Raw genomic sequence first — 19,381 nt, 5'->3', positions numbered from 1 at the left:
GCTTCTACTCTGTCCCCAGTGAAGCCTGGTTCTGTACTTGTATTATGAGGGTCAGGCTGTAGAGCACGAGGGATGGCATTGCTGTGTGAGTCCTGGTAACCCCTGTTCTCATCCGCTGTCCTCTCTCCCCAGTCCGTCTTGACGCTCAGCTTGTCCTACATGGTCGGCATGATTGCCAGCTTCTACGACACGGACATCGTCATCATGTCTGTAGGGATCACGGCCGTTGTCTGCTTCACCGTCGTCATCTTCTCTTTACAGGTACGTGCGTGGAATGGGATTGGCGTGTTTGGACAGTGTGGGTACCAAAATACTTGTGGTGTTGCCATAGCGTGAACATAGCCAAAAGGTAGCGAAAGACTCTACACAATCCAAATAAGATAGTCCTCAAGTGATGAGAAGGGTAGCTGCGCACGGAGCGAGGCTATGGGTTAGATTTAGACTTTGGCGGATGGGTTACTCCGTCACAACGGATACACCTCTGCTGAAACCTAAATCATATAGGATATAATGGGATTTATATTTATATGAGCCACCATTGTGACCGAGTAACCAGTGTGCCGAAATCTCAATAAGGCCCAAATTCTGCACCATATACAAAGTTTCTCTTTGGCTCTTTCCTAACTTGAAGCAGGGTTGGGCAGTTCAGACGGATATGGGATGTTATTCCAGACCTTGAATAGATGGAGAAAGTCAGCTGTTTTATTCCATTATGCTACATGTCCTGTCTGACGCTGTCCTGGCTACAGGTGTGAGACGAGCCATCGTGGATGGAGAGTCTGCGGCAAGGGTGCTGTTCAAGATGACGTTTAGATAATGCAGCTAGATGTGAAGATTGTGTCAAGAAAGAAGGGTTTGGGTTATTGCACGCCATTATAAAGTTTGAAACAGTTTAAAACCTTAATTGAATGGGGGTCCCCAATTCCCCCCTTGGCTTGTTGATTTCAAGGACCGTAGGGATTACTCAAGAAAAGGAGGATGGCGGGAGATGAGAGGTGGAGGCCTTAAGGACTTACCAGCAATTTCTGTAAGTCCAGAGTCGCACTCTGGTTGGGCAATCCTGTGGTGAGGTGCCACTGCTGGTTAGAAAGTCACTGCGATCCTGGAATCAGTAAGAGGTCCAGACTTTGGATGTGCCTGCTCCAATGGAAAAGACCGTTCCTTATGTAATTGGTGAAGTGTGTACCACGCCATGTGAGGAAATGGAGCCATGGAGGCAGCCATCTTGGAGTGGACATTATTGCATTGCAGCCTATTCAGAGCTGAGGTTAAGGGGGCTGAAAGAGTTAGAACTGCAAAAGATCATTAAGTTCCACGTGGTTCGGTGAGTACTTCCATTACTACATTTTTGAAGGAAGACGCTATTGTGAAGTTTCTGTTGCTCATGTAGTAACAGCGCAGCCATATTGGACTAGGAAAGCTGCCATGATGGAAGATACAGGGATTGCTTAGAGTGGGGACTGATGGGGAAAATGTTATTGTGGCCATGTGCCATCAATTAATTTGTTGGGGTTGGGGAGAGGCATGAAGCGGTCCAATTGGTAGTTTTTTAAACGCAGGAAAATTGTGATTGGACACCTTTGATCAAACTTGTGGATCTGGGGTGGTAAAGACATGTACTATAATATATAAAAACCGATTTAGCATAACCTTTAAAGAGCTCAAATGTACTACTGTAAGTTTAATGTCAGTCATTGAGTAACATACAGCCATATTGGAATGCGGGAGACATGCCGAGAGATATTGTTTTGTCAAAGCAGTAAACCAAGACAAAACGAAAAGACGTGGTGATAATCTGTTTTTGTAGCTGAACCACATCTATCAGATCAGAGAGGGCGGGAGAGAGAAAGTGGGACCGGGAGGGCAAATTAAGTAGAAGTGTGATAAATATAATTAATACAAAATGGTTTGAGTATTAAGTTGGTATGGAGAGGATGTGGGGAAATAATATTGAGTTGCTCTGAACGTTTAATTAGATGTGTTCTATAAAATATAGAATGTGAGATCAACTAATATCATGAATGTAGGTCTAATGTATAATCTAGGTCAGTCGAGGATCATTAATAATAAAAATATTAATTGAGCAGTAAATACATGGAACTTATAAACATTAATGAGTCATTGTGCAAATTTGACATTTACAAGTTGAATAGGGATCATTCATATTTTAAGGTTCGCAATGGTTGACCAAGGCACTGTAATAGTTGATTCTGTTACCCTAGTAAGGGGTGGGATTTTCCTTCTTATTTGACGCTGTTGTTAATAAAATACCCTTGCATAAACCCAAGGCTATAATAACATTTACTCTATTTTTTATGAACATCAAAAATCAATCGAGATACAATAATTGTCGCGCTCTCGATTAGAGCCAGTGGTGGGATTCTTCTTATTTGTTAATGTCATTTCCATAGAGTTTAGTCGCATGATTCACAGACTCTTGCATTGGCGTCATATGACTTACTGGTTGCTACCACCTTGACATTTGGGTACGTGGTCAGTCCCATAGAATTGGAAACCTGCGGGTATGTTGGTGGTGATGAAGTGTTCAGCCAATGGCTGTCTAGTGTCTCAGTTTTTGCTATTCCTGAAGATTGTGCAGGCCCAGCAAGGGGAGTCAGTGATGCTCCAGCAGGGTGGTGGTGTTGAGATCATTTTTTCTTGAGGCCCCGAATGAAACTAGTATGATTCTGCTAAGGGGGTAGGGGGTGGGGGGGGGGGGGGTCAGTGTGGACTCTGGAAGGCCATTGAACAGTACATTGCCACCCTCCCCATGCAAGAGTATGAGGCTAGAACATCCCTTCAGTCATGTTCTTGGAATGGGGTTTCACTTTCTTCAGCAGCGAGAGCTGGCACCAGGCTTCTTTGTTTTCCTGGTCATTTGTTTCTTGAGCGTGAGGATCTGTGTTAAGAGTGAATCCAAGTGAATTGGTGCTGGGTGAAAGTTCTTGTTCCACGCAATTATTCTTGTTTCGTTTTGTGTGGTTGAGGCAGGGTAGGGGCTGGACATCCAGATCTGGATGAGCTGCAAGCAATGTTTGAGGCTTTTGATGTCTGGAGAGTAGGAGACTTTGAAGTACACTTGTGTGTCGTTTAAATGTTGGTAAATCTTGACACAGTTAACGGCAAGTATCATCCCAAGGTGCTCAGTGTAGAGAAGATGATGGTGACAGAACAAAATGGAGCCCTGGAGGACTCTGCAGGTGATATGGGGTTTCTGGGTCCTGGACCAACATGTGAGCAAACTGATAAAATTGAATCGGTAGGAGAAGAAACAGTGGAGTGAATCCCATTTATGATTTGAGTGTGTGGATGAGGGTGTTACGGTCGATGGTGTTGATGGCAGCTGACTGGTCCAGCAAATATAAGGAGGCAGGGGTCCTCTTTATTTGTGTCAGGAGGGCATTCACTCCAGTTTGTTAAGCAGCTTTCCGTGCTTTGAAACCAAATGAATCATTATTTAGGAGATCATTGGCAATGATACGATAATAGAGTTGTGCATAGATCATTGTTTCAGTGATCCTATAAATGAATAGTGGGTGAGCAATGAGCCAGTAGTTGGCGAGGGCATCATGGTCTAGTGGGAGGATCTGGTCTGTCTTGAGCTTCTGGGGGGATTCCTTGAATAAGCGAGGCCTTGGCGATGATGAGTAGGAAGGAGCTGGGTTCTCCAGAGAGGAATCTGATGAATGACAAAGGTACAGCATCTTCTTGATTGTAGGCAGCTTTGAGAGAGTGGAGGATGCTAATGCCGTCTGTGATAGGCAGGGGTTTGAATGAGGACCTTTGGAAGGTGCTACATGGAAGCGGGAGTGTGTGGGTTGCAGGCTTCCTATTGTCTGTGCCTTTGGTTTTTCTGTACTTTGTTTATGAAAGAAAGGTTTATGACTTATCTATGGAGTGTGGGATTGGAGTGGGTCAGGCAGGGAGTTGATGCACTGATTACCATGAAGAGCATTCTGCTTCTGTTGCCAGCTTCATCGATGGTGTTGGTTTAGTTCTGGCTTTGGCTGAGGTAATGAGTTGTGTGCATTTTGCAGGGTGAGGGCTTCAATAGAATGCATTGCGGTAGTCGAAACAAGAACTGATTATTGCACTGATAAGTGTGAAACCAATGTTAAACAGCAAAAAAGGCACGGCACACTGAGGAGGAGTTTGAATATTTGAGGCTTGTGTTTAATAAACAACTACTATGGATGTAACTTCCTATTCATGGCATATGTGGCTGTAGATACACATTCTGTGCACACTCCTGCTGTCTATTAGTGGGCTCGTACTTTTACAACTTGTTTTATCTTCAAAGAAGTGTTTTGATTCACAAGATCCAGTGGCGACTCCTCTTCGAGATAATGCACATGGTCAATTGCTCCATTTCCAGAATGCTTTTCTCCAGCATCGGGTTTGGATGTGCACATTGAAGCTCACTCTTAACGCCAGTTCTTGGGGCCTTCTTTACTCTGAGAAGATAATGTCATTGTTGATACTTAATCTCGGAATGCGACCAAGGCGTCGGTGACAAGGCTTCGAAGAACCGACTCAACGACCACTTGGCGCCTTATGTCAGGAGCAGAGAATATTCTGGAAGGGTTGATGGAACGGACCCCAATTTGGAGGTGCTCTCAGTTCAACCTCAAATACCTGACATCACATCCGACAAGTGGGTACTATCAATAGTACAGCACAATTACTGTCTAGAACTACCAACCCCAACATACACACAAATACATCCTCAATGCACAACACTTTCTTCCTCTGAAGGAAGAACTAAAGGCCTGTGTTGCCAAAAGGTCCATCAAAGCAGTTCCAAAAACAGTTCTAGAAAAATGTCAGAGCAGAGAAGTTTATTCCCTGTACTTCCTAATCCCAAAGAAATACAGGACATTGTGACCCATTCTGGACCTAGGTTTTTTATATGGTGACCCTTCAGGATGTAAACCATGTTTGCAGGAAGGTGAGTTCTTGACAGCCCTCGACCTCCAAGATGCATATTTTCACATTCCCCTCCACCCAGCTCACTGCAAGTACCTAAGGTTCGCGGTAAGTGGTCGCCATTATAAATTCAAGGTATTGCCCTTCAGAGTGTCAACAGCGCCAAGGGATTTAACAAAATGTCTAGCAATAGTAGGGGCTCACCTGCGAAGAGAAGATTGGCTGATAAAGAGTCTAGACAGAGTCAAATTTGTACAGGAGACACAAGCCACCAACTCCCTGCTCCACAGATTGAGCTTGTCAATAAATGTGATGAAGTCACATCTGGATCCACTCCAGGTCCAACCCTACTTGGGGTCTCTTCTCAACACTATCACAACCAAAGCCTAGCCCAATCCACAGAGAGTTCTCCATTTCCAGAACTAACTGTCCTGGCCTTTTTCCGCCACATCGCCATCTGCCTATCAGGAAGGTAATGCGTCTCCTAGGTATGATGGCTCTTGCATAGCCTTTGTATTCCCAAGACTGCACGTGTGCCCCCTACTGGAGTACTTTGTGTCACAAGCGGAGGGCAGTCTGGAGGATCTAGTGATGGTTCAGTCCACACTTCATCGTGCACTGCAATGGTGGAACAGCAACAATCTGCTGCAGCGAAGGGCTTTTATGGCCACTCCTGTGAGGGACCATTACAAAAGATGTTTCACTCAAGGTTTGAGGGTCACACATGTTAAAAATGACAGTTCAAGAAGTATGGACACTCAACAAAGAACTCATAACACCGATTTTCAAGAGCTCATTGCAATTCAGCTGGCGCTCAAGGCCTTCCTATCAGATATTCACCACAAGGTAATCCTTATAAAAACGGACAATATGATAGAGATTAATAACATACAAAAACAGGCAGGTACTTATTCCCTACTGCTGTCTCAGTTAGTAGAGAACATATGGATATGAGCATTACGACACCACATTCAACTCCTGGCAATATCTCTTGGAGTAGTCAACAACCTTGTGGACCACCTAAGCAGATCGCAGCAACAAGTTCATGAGTGGTAACTCCACCCACAAGTCCTTCAGCAGTACATCCAAATTTGGGGAACACCAAATGAAGATCTGAAAACGCAAAATGCCAGCGCCTCGCCTCCAGATATCATCACCCACAGTCGCTAGTCAATGCACAATGGATGGATTGGTCAGGGATATTGGCCTATGCTTTTTCACCTCTCCCACTACTACCATATGTGATGAGGAAGCCCAGGCAAACCTCTGGCACTCTAATTCTAGTGGCTTCCACATGGGCATGACAACTATGGTACACCACCTTTCTTGAGTTGTTGGTGGTCCTTCACAAGAGGCTCCCCAACCAGCAGCACCTTCACACAGCAAACCACAGGACAATCAGACACCCAGATTCAAAACATCTCAATCTAGCTATCTGGCGCCTGACGTCTTAGAGTATGGGTACCTAAATCTGCTGTCAGAATATATGGACATTCTTAAAGAAGCAGGATTCCCCTGAACTTGTAATGCAGCATAAGATGTGTATGTTACTGTACAGCTCAAGACATTGACCCTATTAATCCTACTAAACAAAATCTTTTTTGCTACCTCCTGCATCTGCAGAGGTCAGGTCTAGCTTACACATCGTAAATCTTTACCTTGCAGTCATTGATGTGTATCTACAAAACCGAGTACACTGTTCACTCTTTAAAATACCTGTTGTCAAAGCTTTCATGAAAGGTCTGAAAAGGGGAATACCTCCAGGATCACCACCTGCTCCTGTGTGGAATCTCCACGTCATACTAACTAGACTCCTGTTGCTCCCTTTGAGTCCTTACATTACTGTTCTGTCCACTTCAATACCTTTTACGAAAAATGGCATTCCTAGTGGCAATTACCTCTTTGCAATGAGTTAGTGAAAACAAGTGCTCACTTTAGAGCAGCCATTCTTCTAAATGCATCAGACAGGGTAGCCCTAAGACCAAATCCAGCATTTTTGCATATCGCCTTTCATGTCTATCAAGCCATTGAGCTGGCAATTTTCTTTCTCAATCCAGGATGGATCGTTAGCTGAAAGGGCACTCTGGACATTAGATGTTAATAGAGCACTACTGTACTACAATGACCGAACTAAATCATTTAGGAAAACCCAACTACTGATTGTAGCAATCTGTAACCACAGACAGGGTTCCACTATATCCAAAGCGGGTATCGCTAGATGGATAATCAAATGCATTCAAACTTACTATACCGAAGCCAGAAGGACCCTGCCGGTCCCTCGCTAAGGCCATATTCTGCTAAGAAGAAGGGTGCGTCAGTGGCTTTCTTAGCGAACTTTCCCATAGATGACATTTGTAAAGCAGCTACTTGGTCAACTCCTCACACATTTACCAAGCACCACTGTGTGGATGTCCTCGCACACCTACAGACATATATAGGATAAGCAGTACTGAGAAGCCTCTGCAACACCCAGTGACTAGACATCGCATGGGGACAACAGTCTATGCACAGCATGTATATCTACAGCCACACATGCTACGACTGCATTATGTTACTTACCTTAACAGCATCTATTCGTCACATGTAGTTCTGTAGATTCACATGCGCCCACCTACCACCGGAAGTCACTGGTTGTTTCAGATAATAAGTCCATATTTGAATTCTTCTCTTTCTTTTCATTCACGATGCATGGCCATCACTATAAACACTACTTAGCGCCACTACAATTGCACCTGATATCCGAAAAACAATCTGAAGGTGGAGCAGAGGAGCATATGCGTTACCTCGAACATGAGTCGTCTCTGGATCTCGTGACTCAAAAAACTTCGAGTTATAAACGTCCCAGCCAGATGGCTGGAGTGTACACAGCATGTGAATCTACAGCACTACATGCAACTAATAGATGCTTACACGGTATGTAACGTAAGCCTTCCGGTGAATACAATATAGCTAAAATCCTCACTGCCCATCCCCATTTCCCCCAACCTGTTGTGTGTTCTGTACTTTTGGAACGTATATGTTTCCAAGTTAAATTTGCTTAGGGCCAGTTATCACATCAATATTGTCCATAATGTTTCTGTCATCTGGGGGCGTGGAAAAAGGAGGATTGGTGAATAATTGTGGCTCTGTGTTTTCATCTCCATAATGGACAGACGCAGTGTTATAATTGAAAGATGAGAAATCTGCAGGTCGATAGCGTGTCCACGAGAAAGAGTAACTTGTTCTTATTGATTGTTAAATAAGAGAATCGCTACACGGACACAGGAGAAGGTGACCTATGAGTATGACTGAAGATGTCCGGTGTAGGCTGGTTTCATTGGAAAGAAAGGTATTGGTGTGGAACAAGGGTGGGCTAGAATGTCTTTATGGGGATGTTTCGGACTGCATAAGCCGGGGGAATCCCAAGAGATGGCACTGGTGAATCATCGCACACCTGAGAGATGCAAAGTTACTATCCACAAGTCTCAATTGTACAGAGAGACCAGCGTCTCATGCCTAGAGAGCGAGGGCGATTTAATATGCCGCTATTTTGTTTTTAGACGAAGTACGACTTCACCTCATGCATGGGCGTGATGATGGTCTGCCTGATCGTGCTGCTAGTCTTCTCCATCCTCTGCATCTTCATCCGAAACAAGATCCTGCAGATCGTGTATGCCTCGCTGGGTGCTCTGCTCTTCACTTGTGTGAGTATCTTTTAAGAATGTTCTGACCCTCAAATGCACATCCACCAACAGGGAATTATTCGAGGGGTGACCATGACCATTCCAAAGGGAAAGGCGTAGAATACTCTACAGGCGAGACCAGGAACCCAAGTGCGCATTTAATGGGTTTATCTTTGCAAGTTCTTCTCTGGGTGTCCAGAGACAGTCTGTTCTTACCGAGGTATACCTGTTAGGGTTACTGGACTTTACTACTGCTGTCCTAGGGGGAGGTGGGGGGGGACCGCATCATTCCACTCAAACTGAATGATCAAGTACTTTCGTCTAGCACGTGACTCTCATGATAGCAGGGTTCAGCAGTCGGTGCTGAATGCCAATGGTGGCGGGGCATGTAATTCAGACAGTGGAACGCTTGAAATAATCAGGAATAACTTCAATATCTAGGCACTAAGGGCCCTTTTGCGAACAAAAAACGGCGGGGTATGTACCAATGCTATTTTGCGTGTCACAGACTCAAAATAGTGTTTGTGACTTGCTATGAGGAAGGGGCGTGCCAAGGGCGTCCCATCCTAATAGCGAGTCCAAATGGTATGTACCATTGTTTTGCGACCGCATTTGCAATCGCAAAAGACTCGCAGTTTGGCACCTACTTCTAGTATGTGGTAAACCATTCGCAAACGGAAAGGGGTCCCAGCGGACTCCTTCCCCTTTGTGAATGGGAGCAAAAATATTTTAAGAGCAGGCAGTGGTCCCAGGGACCACTGCCTGCCCTTAAAAAATTAAACAAGGGTTTCATGTTTCTTTTTTAATTGCATCCCATTTACATTTTAGGAAAATGGGTGGCATTTAAAAAAAAACTGCTTTATGTAAAAAGCAGTCAAAGACATGGTGGTCTACTGACCCCAGCAGGCCACCATCCCTGGGAGTGTTAGCCATTCCCAATGGGGTCGAAAATTGTGATTGCCTCATGAATATTGATGAGGCATGCAATGTGCAACCCCATTGGGAATCACTAACAGTGTCTGTGACACTGTTGTACATTTAATTTAGTGACTCGCAAATTGGGAGTCGCAAAGCAACACAATTTGCAAGTCGCAAAATGCAAGCATCATACATCTGGCCCCAACTCTCTTTTTTTTTTTTTTAAGTAAAGGATTTATTACCGGTAAGTAAAATAGTCTACACTGAAAGTCAGAATACATATTGAAAAGAATGGCTCAAACTTTCTAAACCTAATTTATACCTTACGTTTTTGTAATTCCTTAGTGCTAGGCACTAGATATCAACTTAACGCTGAGTTCTATGGCCAATGGTAACCTAATGGAGTATCTTTGGATGGAGCTGCGTAAAGTTGAAAATGTATGTGTTCAGTTTGCACCACAGGTCAGTGGGACAGAGTACTCAGACAGAAAGAAAAATAGTATTACACCTTTTGAAAATAATGTCTGGTGATCAGAATCACAGCCAGAAATTGCAGGCATAAAGCATACTTCTCCAGAGTGTTAGGAGTACAGGCATCTTTCTGACCTAAAAGCTGTACCCTGGTAGACCAGGTTCTACAAAGTCCTTCTAGGCAGTCATAAGTGTGGTGTATCTATGTTGGGGGAGGATGACCCGTTGTCCAATCATTGCTCGGCTCACTGAAGTACAGTTGCTGGAATCCAGAGTCCAACAGCCACTGTAATTCGTGGACAGTGTCAGGCTAGTGTGCCTATGTGAAGGATGGTGGGAGAGGAAGGCTGTGTGTTCGGATATGTAAGGGGGGGTTTGTAGAGTGCCAATGCCAGTCCCTCTGGCAGTGGTTCTTAACCATTTGACTTCTGCAGACCCCCACTTAATCACTGCTAGGCTCCGGGGACCCCCACGGAATTATTATTGGAAACTGGGGACCTCCACTTAGGCATTGCTGTATGCCTGGTATCACGGCCCAAGTATTTTTTATGATTATAATTTAAAATACAGAAACAAGCATTTACCAACAAATACACAAATGATATATTTTATTTAAATTCAGAATCAAGTACATTAACATTTAAATCGAAAGGTTGGAACTGTTCTAAAGTCAACTGAGGTCACTCATTGTCCAAACTAGAGTCTGTTGGACCTTCCTGCACTGCTCCCATGAATCAATCTGAGGATAGGAACTTAATTTTAAGCCTCAACTTGTAAATTCTTGTACATTTACACAACCTTTCCAACTTTACATTTTGCTTCTTAGTTATATACACTGTATTAATCTTTTAATATTATTTAATGTTGTAAGCAGTCCCGGACCTCCTGAGTAGGCTTTGAGGACCACAGGTTAAGAACCTCTGCCCTAGGGAGTATCCCAGTGCTGAGAGCTCACATAATGGTCCAACTAGGCCATTCACACAAACTACTGCCTTAAAAGCTGGGTTTTTAGCATTTAAAAAAATAGATCTACTTTCTAGCACGCACGAATTGCAGTTGAGTGTTTACTTCACTGCCAAGCGGCTAAATATGTAAAAGAAGGACTGCCCTCCTAACTTGAATAATATGACGAGGAATGGCCAGGGTCAGGGTGGATGGCCTATGAACCTTGGTGGGGGATGTTTAAACGGACTCTGCTACTGAGATAACGAGGGTCACCTGTGTACAGAGCTCTATGAACATGCCAAAGAATGGCAGGCTATGCAGTTATCTGAGATTGGGGCAAGATGTCCTATCTGAAAGACACGTTAGTGATAGATTCCTTACCTCAGAATATCCCCAGGCGTCAGACTGGATCTGTAAAGTTTTGCTTAGCAGTACCCCTGCGTGTCAGGTGGCTTCCTGCGGCGTCGCGTCCGCCACTGGCATCGTAAGCGCCGAGATGACGTCACGGAGACTACTTAGGCACCACCCATGCGCGCTGACGTCAGTTCTTTCTCCGTGCCAGCAACAGCAGATCCGGATTAAGCAAGTACCTTAGTCACTTTTTTGACTACATTTGACACTTTTGCCGCCCTCTTTTTTTTTTTCTCTCCTGGTGCACATAGGGATGCCTGGCTTTAAGTCTTGTGGGGCCTGCCGCTTTAATGTCGGTGGCGGACCCCCACAATGTTTGCCTCTACTGCCTGGAGACTAACAGGGACTGCCGAGCCATGGCCCCAAAGGCCTGAGGGAGTGAAGGCCTTGCTGGAGCAGCGCTGGAAGTTGCTGGAGGTCCGGCTTTCATCCCACTGCCGCTCCGGGTCTAGAGGCCGTTCCCGGGACCGTTTGCGGGACAGGAGCCATGTTCCTTGGGTTCCAAGTCTTCGCCTTCGGACTCTGGTAAGCAATGCCATAAAAAGAAGTCAAAGAAGCGTGTTCTCTCTCTGACGTCCCCCCCCCCCCGGTCGCTCCTCGGAGGTGGACGAGGAGGACAGGGGCTCCGCCCCTACGGCTCCTCTGGAGCCTGGGAGTCCCACGGTCTACCCGCCCTACTGGGTCCGTCGGCGACTCCCAAACAGGTGCAAGAGTTTCTTGCTGCCATGGACCGCCTTTTTAGGCCTCGGGCTCCCGCCGGCGCGCCCTCGGCTCCATCCTCTGCACCGCATTGTGTGCCATTCCTTCCGCCCTTGCCCCGGTTCCAGGACCATTTTGTTCCGACCTGGGATCCGCATTGGGAGGCAGCGCCTTTCTCTGCGCAATTCCTGACGCCGTTCGTCCCTTCTCTGGCTCTGGCCCTGCCGCCACGACCGGCCCTTCAGGTGCCAGAGGTGGAGGAGGACTGGGAAGGATCCGAGGACCCCCTGGCCCGGCAGTCTGACTCTGAGCAGGATTGGGTGGACGACCTGGGGGACGCCGGCGATCTCTATGTCTCTGCTGACCTGGGGTTCGCCTCTCCCCCACCTACGAAGGAATAGGGCGCTTCCTACACAATGGTGCGCCGTCGGGCTGCTGATGCCCTTAACCTCAACCTCCCCATAGTGGCCCTCAAAACCACCCTCCTCACCGAGGTGCTCCAAATGGTGTCTACTTCATCGGAGCCGTTGCTTCCCTTCAATGCAGCCCTTACCGACGTCCTCTTGGGCACTTGGTCGCGGTCAGCCACAAGGGCACCAGTGGATAGAAATGTTACCAGACGCCGGCGCCTGGCGACCCTGCCTTTCTGACCACCCATCCCACGCCTGAGAGTCTGATCATCCAAGCCTCGACGTTGCATAGTGCCTTTCCCACAGCTCCACCGGATAAGGACTCCTACTGTAAGTGGTTGTTCTCTGGCCAGCGTGGGGCTGCAGTCAGTGAACACCGCCTGCGTGTTGGGCCGCTACACTCACACAGTGTGGGATACCGTTGCTCAGGTGTTGCCTCAGTGTTCTGAGGAGGTCCAGGCTGTCCATTCTCAGGCGATTGCTGAAGGGAAGGATGCGGCTAAGTTCGCCATTCGGTGTGGTTTGGACACTGCAGACTCGTTGGCCAGGGCGATGTCTACAACGGTGGCGTTGCGTCGTCACGCTTGGTTGCGTTAGACTAGGTTCGTTTTAAGGACACGTGGGCCACGGCCAAGTCTTGGGTTTTTCTGCTAAGAACCCGGCCACTCTAGGTTTTCGGTCCTTTCGTGGCCAGGGCAGAGGCACCCAGGCACGTTCCTCAAGCAAGCCTGTGCAGAACAAGCCTCAGCGTGGCCGTGGCCACGGCTTCCACAGGGGCGGGGCTGGGAATAGGCGCGTGGGTCAGTCCACCTCCAGCCCCGCTGCTCCTTCCTCCAAACCTTCCTAGTCCGTGCTTTGTGGAGCACACCATGCCGGTGGGTGGCAGGATCCGCCACCACCTCCCCCACTGGCGCGATATCACATCGGACAAATGGATGCTGCAAATAATCCACAAGGGTTATTCCCTCCCCTATCAATCCTCCCCTCCAGCCATGCCACCTCTGGGCCACCGCATCGGGATCATTTGCTTCTTCTCCAACGAGAGGTCACGGCCCTCTTGGCCAAGGGGGCCATCAAGTGCGTTCGTGCGTTCGTGGGCAGGAAGAAGGGTGCGGTTGTTATTCCCACTACTTTCTGGTCCCCAAGAAGGACAAGGGGGGTCTGCGCCCCAGACCTCCTGGACGTCAATCGCTTCCTCCGGAAGGAGAAATTAAAAATGCTGACTCTGGCTCAGGCCCTGGCTGCCCTCGACCCTGGAGACTGGATGGTAGCCTTGGACTTGCAGGGCACTTATTTTCACATCCCCGTCCTGCGGGTCCACCGGCGTTACCTGCGGTTCACGGTAGGCCAGGAGCATTTTCAGTTTGCTGTGCTCCCCTTCGGCCTTACCAGCGCCCCTCGGGTGAGCACGAAAGTGATGGCGGTGGTCGCAGCCCATCTGCACAGGTCAGGGGTTTCAGTCTTCCCCCTACCTAGACAACTGGTTGTTGAAGGCGGGCTTGCCCCAGGAAGTCGTCAGCCACCTTCAGACTCTGGCTGACCTCCTGCATCTGTTCGGGTTCTCCATCAACGTGCCGAAGTCGCATCTGAGTCCCTCTCAGAAGCTCCCCTTCATCGGAGCGATTCTGGATTCGACGCTGTTTCGGGTTTATCCTCCCGAGCAGCGAGTCCAGGATATTCAGGCTATGATTCAAATCTTTCGGCCTCTTTCCCTGGTTTCAGTCAGGTTGACCCTCCGGCGCCTGGGCCTGATGGCTTCCTGCTGGTGACGCATGCCAGATGGCATATGCGGACTCTGCAGTGGGACCTGAAGTTCCAGTGGGCGCAACATCAGGGCAACATGTCCAGATCTCGGAGGTCACTGCTCAACAATTGCAGTGGTGGCTCAAGAATCGAGATTGGGTCAGGGGCATATCCCTTTCCCTTCCCCAACTGGAACACACAGTGGTGACGGATGCATCCCTCCTAGGTTGGGGAGGCCACTTGGGAGAGGCGGAGATCAGAGGCCTCTGGTCTCCGACGGAGTCCCGGCTCCATATCAACCTTTTGGAGCTTCGGTTGATCTGCCTTGCACTGAAAGCATTCCTTCCCTCTGTCCGGGGAAGTGTGGTGCAGGTGTTCACAGACCACCATGTGGTATTGCAACAAGCGGGGCGGTGTGGGGTCCTGGACCCTATGTCAGGAGGCTATGCGCCTCTGGACTGGGCTGCAACATCAAGGCATTACCTTGGTGGTTCAACACCTGGCAGGTTCTCTGAACGCCAGGGCGGACGAACTCAGCCGCCGGTGCTTGATGGATCACGAATGGCGGTTGAACTCGGATGTGGCGCAAGGTCTCTTTCAGCAGTGGGGAGAGCCTTGGTTAGATCTATTCACCGCCGAAGAGAACGCGCAATGTCATTAGTTCTGCGCCTTGGAATTTCCAAGGCGTCACTCAATCGGTTATGCCTTTCGTTGCGAGTGGAGTTGTGGTCTGTTATACGCCTTTCCGCCAATACCACTTCTGCCCAGAGTACAGAAGAAGATCAGGCGCAACCGGGCCCAAGTTATCCTTGTGTCTCCGGACTAGGCACGAAGATACTGGTATCCCGAGCTACTCAGCATGACGGTCAGACCCCCGCTCCGTCTGCCTCTTCAGGAGTATCTTCTGTCGCAGGAGCAAGGGGCGGTCGTTCACCCGAACCTGTCCAGCCTCCACTTCCATGTGTGGAGATTGAGCGGCGACAGTTGACAGCTTTCGACCTTCCTCCCAAAGTCTGTGATGTTATTTTGGCAACCAGGCTTCCCTCCACTAAGACGGTATACGCCTGCAGGTGGAACAAACTTGTGGCATGGTGCACAGCAAAGGCCGTGGATCCCCTTTCAGCCCCTCTTTCCGAAGTTCTTCTGTTTCCCCTTTCCTTGGCCCAGCAGGGCTCTGCTCTGGGCACTGTCAAAGGTTATCTTTCGGCCATCTCCGCCTTTCTACGGCTTCCAGATCAGCCTTCTCTTTTTAAGTACCCGGTTGTTAACCGTTTCCTCAAAGGCATTACGCATACGTTTCCACCTGTACCTTTCATAATGCCACAGTGGGACATGAATCTTGTCTTGACCTTTCTGATGTGTGCTCCTTTTGAGCCCCTTCATAACTGTCCCTTACATCTTCTCACTCTCATGACGGCTTTCCTGGTAGCTATCACCTCTGCCAGAAGGGTGAGTAAGCACCAGGCTCTCTCTTCTAAACCTCCTTTCCTCTCTGTTCATCCAGACAAGGTAGTTCTGAGGACCTGTCCTTCTTTCTTGCCAAAGGTTTTCACGCTCTTCCACATCGGGCAGACCATCACTTTGCCCACCTTCTTTCCGCCTGCGCATCCCTCTAGGGAGGAGGAGAGGCTCCACCGTCTGGACCCAAAGCGGGCGCTCGCTTTCTATCTACAGCGTACACAACGGTTCGGGTGGATGACCAGCTCTTTGTTGGATACGTGGGTGCCAAAAAAGCTCAGGCTGTGCACAAGCGAACCATCTCCCGGTGGGTCATTCTGTGCATCAAAGCATTTTACTCCTTGGCTAAGAAAGAGCCTCCTCTGGGACTGCATGCCCATTCCACCAGGGCAACGGCAGGCACTATTGCCTTGGGACGCAGAACTCCCTTGCAGAACACTTGTCAGGCTGCTACATGGGCCTCGCTGCACACGTTTACCCAGCACTACTGCCTTGACAGTCAGGTCTGGAGAGACTGCTTTTTTAGCCGTTCTGTGCTCCGTGACTTTTTGGTGTAATCTTGTTTGCAGACCCACCACCGGGGTTGGTACTGCTGGGGTATCTATTCTAAGGTAAGGAATCTATCACTAACGTGTCTCTTTCAGATGCACAAGTTACTACTTGTGTAGCAATATATCTGTAAGAGACATTAGTTAGTGATAGATTCCTTACCGCCCGCCCATCCTCCCCGTTCTGCGAACTGATTACTAGAGTTAAGGTCATCCCCTTCAGGGCCCTAGTTTTGTGCACCTGTGGTCAGTATCTTGCATGGCTCTGCGTTTCTGGCGCGGAAATTCGTGTACAGAACGGACTAAGCGCTCATGGGTGACGCCTAAATAGTCTCTTTGATTCATCTTGGCGCTTACGATGCCAGTGACAGATGTGGAGCCGCAGAACGCCATCTACTGACAAGCAGGGGTACTGCTAAGCAAAACTTTCCGGATCCAGTCTGACACCTGGGGATATTCTGAGGTAAGAAATCTATCACTAACTAATGTCTCCTACAGCTATATCGTTACACAAGTAGTAACTTGTGCTTTAGGAGGTAGACAACAAACCAGTCTGGCTGCCACATTGTGCATGATTTGAAGACTTGGCAGCAGGAAATCATCAATGCCTTACAGAGCATTAACATAATCCAGGCGACTGGTGATTAGGCCCTGCGTGAATATCTTCTTGCAGTGTAAGGGGATCCACAAAAAATGTTCCAAAGCACACACAGGACCCACAGACCTCTGAGATCTGTGCTTTCTTGCTCACTGCGTTGTCTATCGGAATGCCCAGTTTTCTTGCCTCCTTTTTCGGAGTTGGAACAATAACGAGCTCAGATGGTCACCACACGTCCATCCATATCCTGTTGCCCTTGCCATCAACCGGACAATCTCACTCTTGTCCCTATTAACTTGGAGCCAATTCGGTTTCATCCAGAGATCAATTGGCCTCAGACACTTGCAGAATCGAGTTCTAGTGGACTCTGCATTGTGATGAATAGCCCTGCGGTAAAGGCGGGAGATATAGTGCCTGAGTTCTCTGTGACCCAAACGAGTTAAACCAGGCTAAAACTTTGGAAAAGATCCCAATCTCACGCAGTCTTCTGATTACAGTTGCTTGGGAGACCATATCGAAGGCTGCTGAGAGAGCAAGTTGGATGAGGGCAGCTGGTTTTTCCTTATCCAAACTCATCCTACTCCTCTGTGGCTGCCTGGAGATCAGTTTCAGTGCTGTCCCCTGCCCTGACACCAGACTGAGAGGGGTTCAATATCATTTGCCTTCAAATAAAGAGATACCGGTTTATTATTGATTATCCAGTATATTGGCTAGGGAGGGAAAGGCGTAATATGAGTGATGGCTTGGTTGGTTCGCTGGATTGGTGGAGGGCTCCTTTAGTAGGGTTCTTCGCTTTAGTAAGAAATAAATGAAAGCGCTCCACCGAGTGAGAGCGGAACAAAGATGGAGAGGAAAAAAAATGATGGAACGGACACGGGACCTCCAGACTGCATCTGGCAATGGCAGTGACTGAGGAAGGCCAGTATCTTATCCTCCTCTAGGTACCAGACCTGGTCAATAGGAGGAGGCTGCACTCTTATTTACCTAGTATGGGAAAAACCAGAAGGGAGATGTGTAGGCACGGGCTGTACCTTACGGAAATTACCATCTTGCGTAGCACACATGCAGAGTTCAGTGGACTCCAGCAATCACCAGTCCACTAACTACAGCAACCACCTACCTCCTCAGACAACCCAGCGGCCACCCAATTCATCTTGAGGAATCATAATTTGCTTGTGAGGACATCACATTGGCATTAAGAAAGCTGGCAAGAGATGTGCAGAGGTGCCTGCCCCATACCACTGACTATTATAATGTTCCTGGGTTTCCTGAACAACCAAGATTTGTCAAAAGATCACAGAGTGTACGTTTCTTGAAATTAGTGGAAAAAAATGAGTACATTTTATTTCTCACAGGTCTGAGCACTCGACACAGTAGCCATATCTAAGCTGACTCCACAAAGGAGGTCTGTGCTGGCTTCCGGATGATATTTTCCAGGAGCTGTAAAACCACAGCAGCACATTCATCACGAGGACTCCAAAAAATAGTGGGAATAGTTTACCCCAGCCGTGGTTTACGATATTGGGTATCGCGCATAAAGCGGAGGCTGGCCTTACCTTTATGAGGAAGAAAGCCGGTGCTTGAGTCAAATTAAAAACAGTGTGGTAGAAAGTGTTGTTTAGGTCTGTGTTTTTCCAAACTGACCTATTGCTAATAATATACATAGAGTACATGTTCAGCCACCTCTCTGCCACTGGTTTGAGACTTCATCACCTAATTGTCTACAAAACTATGGATAAACAAGACTGCTTGGTGCTACACCTCCCACCTACACTCACTACCCCCAGTGCACTTCTATATGGTATAACAGACAAACCGTAACACCTTGGAGGGTATTCAAGTTACAAAGTCGTTTCTCCAGTATTAGGGGTGTCTTTCATAGATTCACGTTCTTGAATATTCCCCGTCGTCGAAGTGGGAGTCCCATGGTACGTAAAATAGCAATAAATGGTAAAATATACATATATGTGAGAACATAACATAAGATAAAACTAGAAGTAATACATAACTGAACCTCTAAAACAATTCCTCCATAGGAATGCATGGTAGAGAAAGAAAACACTTGTAACATATCATTGCCATTATGTCAGTCGAAACTACAGCTAATCAGGCGCCAGCACCCTCTAGAACCTTCTCCTCAGAAGCTCAGGCCCTCCGATTTCCTACCGCACGTCGTGTGAAGAGAGTCTCCCTGAGCTCTGCTCAGTTTTTTCCTCTACTGCTTCTGGTTTCCTGAACTTTCATCATGTCAAGTAAGAAGTCTTTATTCCGACCTTGCTCTTCTTGTGGGAAATTGCGTCTTTTTAAAAGAAGACCCCCACAAGAAATTTATTTATTGTCTCTATCCTGAGCATGAAGTTGGCAGCTGCAAGTTTTTAGAACCTTTTCTAACAAGACTCTAAAGGACAGAGAGGGTCGTCTCCTCCTTTGGCTCCAACGTCTTAAAGACAAGGATTCCGTTCTGTCTGATGCTGAGAGTTTTCAATCTAGACCCTCATCTTCAGCCTCTAAACGTGGTAGTGTGCAGGATATGCCTTCTCCTTTTCTTAAAAAGAAGAAACTGGCCCTACCTTTGACCTCTGAGGTGTCCAC

At 47.6% G+C, this 19,381-nt stretch overlaps 1 protein-coding gene across 1 annotated transcript in view; it reads left to right on the top strand.

The window, feature by feature from the left end:
• Positions 1 to 19,381, top strand: part of GRINA (glutamate ionotropic receptor NMDA type subunit associated protein 1) — a 225,988-nt gene that overhangs the window by 172,440 nt on the left and 34,167 nt on the right. Inside the window, exons 5-6 of the mRNA XM_086966531.1 lie at positions 133 to 261; positions 8,466 to 8,609. Coding sequence (XP_086822657.1) covers positions 133 to 261; positions 8,466 to 8,609 — 273 coding nt within the window. The remainder of the gene's footprint in view (positions 1 to 132; positions 262 to 8,465; positions 8,610 to 19,381) is intronic.

Source organism: Lissotriton vulgaris, chromosome 4_1, assembly GCF_964263255.1.
Source record: "Lissotriton vulgaris chromosome 4_1, aLisVul1.2, whole genome shotgun sequence".
NCBI classification, from domain to species: Eukaryota; Metazoa; Chordata; class Amphibia; order Caudata; family Salamandridae; genus Lissotriton; species Lissotriton vulgaris.
This window is presented reverse-complemented; position numbering and strand designations above follow the sequence as displayed.